The sequence below is a fragment of the Electrona antarctica genome (genome assembly GCF_951216825.1).
Source record: "Electrona antarctica genome assembly, chromosome: 18".
NCBI classification, from domain to species: Eukaryota; Metazoa; Chordata; class Actinopteri; order Myctophiformes; family Myctophidae; genus Electrona; species Electrona antarctica.
Window position 1 is genome coordinate 19527152 of NC_136799.1, and position 7364 is coordinate 19534515.

General features: G+C 40.7%; 1 protein-coding gene across 4 annotated transcripts in view; it reads left to right on the forward strand.

Annotated features, from left to right (window-relative positions):
* The window catches only part of vps39 (VPS39 subunit of HOPS complex), a 35220-nt gene extending 27856 nt beyond the window's left edge, over window positions 1–7364 (forward strand). For all 4 annotated transcript variants that reach the window (XM_079528888.1, XM_079528889.1, XM_079528890.1 and 1 more), the window contains exons 22-24: window positions 3387–3521; window positions 4233–4324; window positions 5236–7364. In XM_079528888.1, the coding sequence (XP_079385014.1) occupies window positions 3387–3521; window positions 4233–4324; window positions 5236–5317 (309 nt within the window). In that variant the 3' untranslated portion in view covers window positions 5318–7364. The remainder of the gene's footprint in view (window positions 1–3386; window positions 3522–4232; window positions 4325–5235) is intronic.

The window sequence follows — 7364 nt, forward strand, 5'->3', positions numbered from 1 at the left end:
AAAAGTATTCTGTTACGTTACAAGATTACCATCTGAGAAAAGTAACTTGCTAGATTATTTTTTGCGTTACCGACGATTAAAACCCACCTGCGAGGAAGTTTGGTAAAAAACAAAATCAAGAGTGCAGCCAAGAGTGTTGTGGAGCTGTGTTCGGCTTGCTTCACCAAGACTAATTTGCATTGATGTTGATCTCCTTTCTTTCACCAATAAATCCAAAAATAGTGTGAATACTTCCACAGCCTTACTAAAGAATAAACTCTCCGTCCTTTCTCAATCTGTCATTTCGCACACATGCGACAACGGAATGTAAACAAGACCAGCCATGTGTCACATCAAAAGTGGTGACCTATTGAATGTGGTAGATTAGAATGATTACGCAATCACCACAGACTGCAAAGCATTTTCGTGTAACACCCGTGGCTGCGCCGGTGTTGCTGCTTGTAGCAGTCTTGCATGTCTCTGTTGACAGAGAGCTCATTCATTCAGGCAACAGCTCAAATGCGTCGGATGGATTATTTTTCCTTTGTGGCAACAGAAAGAACAGGGAAATATAGGTCTTACATGTAACTAAGTAGTAACTCCATTGTTTTAGAAAAGATAACTAAGTAACTGATTACTCTAATTGCAAACTAATCTGTTAAGTTTCTCCATTATCCAAAAAAGTATTCCGTTACAGTAACGCCATTACCCCCAACACTGGCTATGATCACCTAAATGACATTGGTAGCACGCCACGCAGCCACCTTAACCCAGAGACCACTGCTCTCTCCCCCACTCTGTCATCTCCTCTAGCTTCGCTAATCTCTTGCTCAGTGCTCCCTCATTGATTTTAATGGTACTGCACTTTCATTTCCCTTGGATTTGCTCCGTGTCTTCCTTGCCAACATTACAAGAAGACAGGAGAGCAAACACAACATTTATGATGCCAAGGCAGTGTGTGGCCGACACCCGCTCCATGCCTGGCTGACACCCGCTCCATGCCCAGCCGCACACATGTGGTGGTGTTTAGACTCCCACTGTGCCGCAGACATCTCGCAGCCCAGAGCCCCTGCAAGTCCCTGCCAATGTGGCTAAATCCATTTACACTTTGAAGAGCCTCCTGGGAGAACATGTGGATGCACTGAGAAAGCGGTACTGAGAACATGGGGCCAAATGCGAATCAGTGTTGTTTTTGGCAGCAAATTTTAGTTTTAGTCAGTCTCTTGAATAGTTTTCATTTAGTTTTAGTCACATTTTAGTCACCTGGAATGTCTTGGTGTTAGTCTAGTTTTAGTCGACTAAATATCATAGGATTTTAGTCGACTAAATCTACAGTTGATTTAGTCAACTAAAATGTATTTTGGCGGGCCTTGATACCGTCGTAATGACTGTTTTTACACTTGCTGAAAATAGCCGATCTACAAGCTCAGAATGCGTCACGCTGTGTGATCAGCTATTTTCAGCATGCAACCAAGTGTAAAATGACTAGTGGATCTCTTGTCCACTAGTCCCTAACATTTTAGTCTAGTTGTTATTTGTTGACGAAATTGTCAATATATTTAGTCTTAGTTTTAGTCATCATAGCTTAGTTTTCATTTAGTTTGTCAGTGAAAAAAGGTAGTCGACGAACATTTTTCGTCATAGTATTAGTCGACGAAAACTACACTGATGCGAATGCACACAACTTTGGATCCCATTGCCTGTCAGACTTGTGTTGAGCTGTAGCGTGTTTACCTTTACTACAACTGCCCTATACAGGACTGCAGTTATGATAGTGTCCATATAGAGTGGGTTCACACTGTATTAGCTCAGCACTGCACAGCCACACAGCAAGAAGGTGATTGACAACTTTGGCTCTCACCTGTCCTATGGCGAGAACATGAGCATCCGCAAAGGATACTCTGGGAGTAAATGGCATAAGCCAATAGCCATACATTGTGTTGTTTGGTCCATCTCACTATTACGGACATTTTGTTTTTTCAATGGACCCAAATTATAAATGGGTAAATTAACACTGAGGAGTTACTGTGTAGATTATAGCATTTTTCCCAGAGGGAGAAACCATAAGAGTCTGTCTGGATGACGTTTTCCTTTTAGTGAGTTACATTTCCCTTCCCTAATTCATAGGAGTTTCAGTCTGAGATACCACCATACGAATGTGTAATACACACCTTTGCCTCTCATCTCTCCTGAGAAGGCTACCCTCGGAAGTGACTGAATGCATTTAGGCTTTAAAACGTCTCCCATGAGGACAAGGTATTAAGAGAGAGAGACCACTCAGAAGGACACATTTGGAATGGTGATATAGGCCACGTTTGAGTGTGTAATTTAGATCACAGTGGGGGAGGAGGATTTTCTCCTCAGTTGCAGCGTAAAAATTGACATTTTATATATCGTAGCTGTCAGCAAACCACCTAATTCCAATTTTTTTAGGTTTTTGATTTGTTTTCCATAAATCAATGCTATTGAACATCCTTTACAGTTTGTGTAGGTTATACAAATTTGGAACCAATAAAAAGTATTAAAAAGTGCTTCGGACAAAACCTCTTAACTCCATTGTACCCTCAAACTGTCTGCTAAAGCAGCTAACTCCACAACCTCTCCCCCTCTCATGCAAGTAAGTAAAGTCCCAATACCAATTTTGATTAGGCAGTATTGCTTTGTTTTAACAGAAAAATGTACATTTTGGAGTTAGGTGGTTTCTTCCCGAAAACAGAGATATATATATATATATATATATATATATATATATATATATATATATATATATATATATATATACTGTATACTGTACAGATGTGCCATTCCAACCCTGAAATTTCTGAAAATGCATGTTTTCCCTGCAGGTTTTCTATCTATTCAGGGAATATGAATAGAATTAACACACCTTGGCAAATTACCCCCTTTCTCACTGACAATGTTGTATTTCTGACAATGCACTGACAATCTACTGAATTGCCAATGGCAGGACATGTGAAGTTCTCAAACGGTATATCTGTATATACTTTTCTAAACAGTATTTGACTGCATAGAACAAGAATGTGTTGTGCACATCTTTGGCCCTCACCTCGCCTGAATGAATTCCCACCAGAGTGATTCAATGCAGTTAGACTTTGAAGGCAGGCAGGCAGGCAGGCAGGCAGGCAGGCAGGCGTGGAGTGGAGTGGCTGCACCACTCAAACATGGTGAATGGTGGTTGCAGCTGAAGTGGAACGGGAGAAATGAGTGACCACGTGATTTTCTGGATTCATTAGGACTAGAACGGTGAATCGTAGGTTAGAGAAGAGCGCCATCTAGTGTAAAAACACAAAAGTCTCAAAGTCGTCCTTGGCAGTGTGGGCATTTGGAAAAATAAATGTTGTCAAAGGTCGTCCTTGGCAGTGAATGAAGGTCTGTTTGCCCTATAGGCTATCAACCTGTTACCAGCAAACACCCAGATCAGAGAGATCCGAGTCTTCCTGGAGAGTGTACTGGAGGAGAAGGCCCAAAGGAAACGTTTCGACCAGGTTCTGAAGAGTCTGCTACAGGCCGAGTTCCTCAGGGTGAGACGGAGGGACCATTTAACTGTTAATGTGTTTGTTTATTTTTGGGTGGTTCTCCTGTGGATGGATACATTTGTCTTCTGTCTGTATATTATTTACTACTACTTATAATAATAATAAATAAAGCCTTACTTTAGAAGTGCATTACACTAAAAAGCTGATTTATTTTATCAGCAAAACATTTATAGGATGAGCAGAAAATGTGAGTGGTCGAAACACTGGACAATACAGTACAGTAAATGATGATAAGAAGTGACTTGTTCTCAGAATATTTCTTCAGGGTTAAATGAGTTCATGTTCATCTTTATTCATTATCTGTTTTTGCCCCTCAATTTCCCCTTAGGGGATTACTAAAGTTTATATCTGCAGCAAACTTGCAATTTGTTTTATGTGGGCCTTTCAAAGAGATTCAAGTCTCAGTGAAGTTTAACTCCTTAAAATAAAGGCGTAATCTAACAGGGCTTCCGTTTAATGTGGTTATCTGCTGATTGCGGCTGAATAAAATATAGAGCCATTTTCTGCTGATTAACTTTAAGATATTTCTGCTTTATTGAGACGGGACAATGTGAGCAGAAACGATGGTCTTATTATCCGGTGCTGGAGCCCATGAATCTGTATGTGTATATATACTATATATGTGTGTATGTATATATAATATTTTTTTTCTCCACAAATCTCATGTCTCTTGCTGCAAACCCTCTCTATTATCAGGTTCAGGAGGAGCGAATCTTCCACCAGCAGGTGAAATGTGTCATCACAGAGGAAAAGACCTGCAGGGTGTGCAAGAAGAAAATAGGGAACAGGTAACACTGTTAACATTAGCATTATATCGGCTATATAAAGTCTATGTGTGGTGTTTTTATCTGTTTGCTGGGAGTTTGGATCCTTTTGTAGGCCAGCGCCTTGCATTTTCAGCTAGGAAGAAATGCTTTGGTGGACTTCCCAACCCAAAAAGAGATTGTCCAATGCCAATCCAAATAGTTTAGTAACTATTTGACCTGCAAAAGCTTGACCTACTATGCAGGTCAAGCTTTTGCCACCTCATAGCTGTCAATGTTATTTTGCATGGCTGTGTCGTTGGAACACATACAGTACACAGCTTAACATTGAGAAAGTTACACGACTGATCCACCCAGGTGAATCTGGCAATAATACTAATGACCGTAGTCTTACCATGCAACATGAAAACTCTTTCGGGTGGTTGATTTCACCCTCTGTCATCTCCTCGTATTTCTAGTTTATTTAAATAATGTCATGCACATTTGTCCAGTGCATAGCCTACTGTAGACCTGGTTGACTAGATTTAGAAGACATTTTGAAGGTTTTGCTACCGAAATGATCGATTATTTTATATGGAGAAATCCTGTCATTTAACATGCATCTCAATGGGGGGGAAGGACAGCTTGTCCTGTCTCCTCGCTGCTAACTTGCATATTGGACAAGGACGGTTTGGGGAGGGACTTAGCGAAGGGCTAATTGTACTTGTATACAAAAGTCTTGACCAAGCACTCATAGGAACACCCTAGGGTAAAAATAATTCTGGAAATGTTCTCGCTCTCTGTTTATCCCTCTGGTTGTGGACAGTTAAAATGCTGAAAATGTAGATGGTGGTCTCTCAAATTGACTTTGAGAGACCAACGTAAATATGCATAAGAGTATCAGCTATGGTAAATGCCTAAACACCTAAAATGTATCTCTTTCTGTGTCTCCTCAGTGCATTTGCTAGGTACCCCAAAGGGGTGGTGGTCCATTACTTCTGCTGTAAAGACCGCACGGTGTGCCCGACTGAGCAGTAACGGCCTTTCGATCTGTTTGACATGAGCCATGCCTGGGGGTGGTCATGTGACATTGACTGTTTACCAGTAAACATTAACCCCCCCCCTCCCTGCATTCTCCCAGTGGACTCCACTGTTTAATCATCTATGAAGAAGAGATGTGCTGGAAGGTAGATAGGGGAACCACTTGTAGCTGAGCTGTGGAATAGGACTCGATCCACAACAACATATGTCATGCGGACGCAGCGCCATACAGCACCTTGGTCACATGCATGTTTAATGAAGCGGGATGGTGCACCTAACACAGTGTGGGTGGCAGGTGCTACCTGGTGAACTGCACAGAGAATGGAACCCCCCTAACCCTGGCAGAGTTGGTGCCACGGTCTCTACCCGTCGAGCAAGACAGGGAATGGTACCCCTCACCCTGGGAGAGTTGCTATACTCATGGTGATACACAGGGACTCTTTCTAGAAGTGTGGGTGTTGCTCACTTACTCCTTTCTCTCTCCCTCTCTGTTTGTCTCTGCACGAGGAGCCTGGTGGAATGTGTCCAGCAGAGAAAGAGAGAGCGACGTTGACATTTAAAAGCATGTGTCACTGTAACGCTAGAGGGGATTCATTCCCGTGCACCTTTGCCTTTTGAAGAGAATGGTCACTATTGACAGGCGACTCTCAGAGGAACTACTAGATAATAAAATATCTTCCCTGTTCTCGGATGCATGGGGACAAGTCAGAGCTTCTTCCTTTTTTCCTTTTCTTGTCCTTGCACTCTGTAGGCCCCGACTACTGCTTAATACGCCATAGACTCTACAGAACTGCTCTGAAATGCCTTGTGTGACTCCTACGATTGTACTCGCAGTGATTTCAGCCATGTTTTTGTTTGTTTTTTTGTTTTATATCTTTTTTTCATTATATATTTGTGTTGTGATATTTGCTATAGGCCTAAACAAAACCTCACTTATCTCATTTGTACTGTTGTTACTGTCTGTGTGTGTCTCTCTCTCAAGGCCATGGAGAGCTGTGCTCTTCCATGGTCAGCCACGCTGCTTTTAGCTGGTTTTGTTTTGTTCCATTATTCATTAGGTCATGTTTCAGCGCTGGTTAACACAAAATATAGATGCAAACAATAGTCCGCACTCACAAACTAAGCCTTTCAGATGATTTATTAAAGTGCACATTAGTGGTCAGGTACAAGCACGTTTCAGCACAAAGCCTTTCTGTGATCCCTATTTATAGACAATCAATTGATGTGTACGAAATAAATGAATGCAAACAAATGGCAAAATAGACATTCTTAAATGTGTTCTATTGGTTAACTTTTTATTTTATTCAATCATTTAATTTTTCACCATACTCATTTCCCTCTTCTTATTTTTCTTTTCTAGGCAAATCACAAATGTTTAGCACTTTAAATTTAAACAGATTTTTATTTATTAATGCTTTAGCCTCATAACTATAGAGACAAATAGGTCATAAGTTGAGAGTTGAATGTGTGTGGCAATATTGTAATCAAAATATATCAACCGTCCGACCATGTGGTACTTTAAGAAGCAGGATTGTTAGTTAGCCAGACTGTGGAAGAATTAGACATGGCTCTCATATTGTAATATATATATATTTTTTAGCTTTTTCTGATACTCTAACTAGAGTGGCTTACATTGACTGACCAGATAGGAGTTCCGTTGAGGATTTGTGATTTAGTGGTCTCTGATAGACCACCAGTTGAATAATTAATCAAAATTAAACAAACGCATTGTGTTTTGGATATCTTCTTGCAATATATGTTACTCCACCAAACAATCTCCCATCATGAGTTATGCGACTGACTCACCCTGCTTCTTAAAATACTCTCACTGCTACTGAGACGTTTGCAGAGGGTCTGTGTCAAGACTGTTCAAGTAATTTTTATTACAAACTTTGGATTTGTGGTACCACTACTATACTGTCTAGGCCGGGGCTGTGTTTGAGGGTTAAATTAAGGTTTTCTTTAGATATTTTATTTCTGAACAACACAGCAGATACTGTGTGTCTGTTTGGCTTAAATCAATAATAAATGCATTTCCACTTGA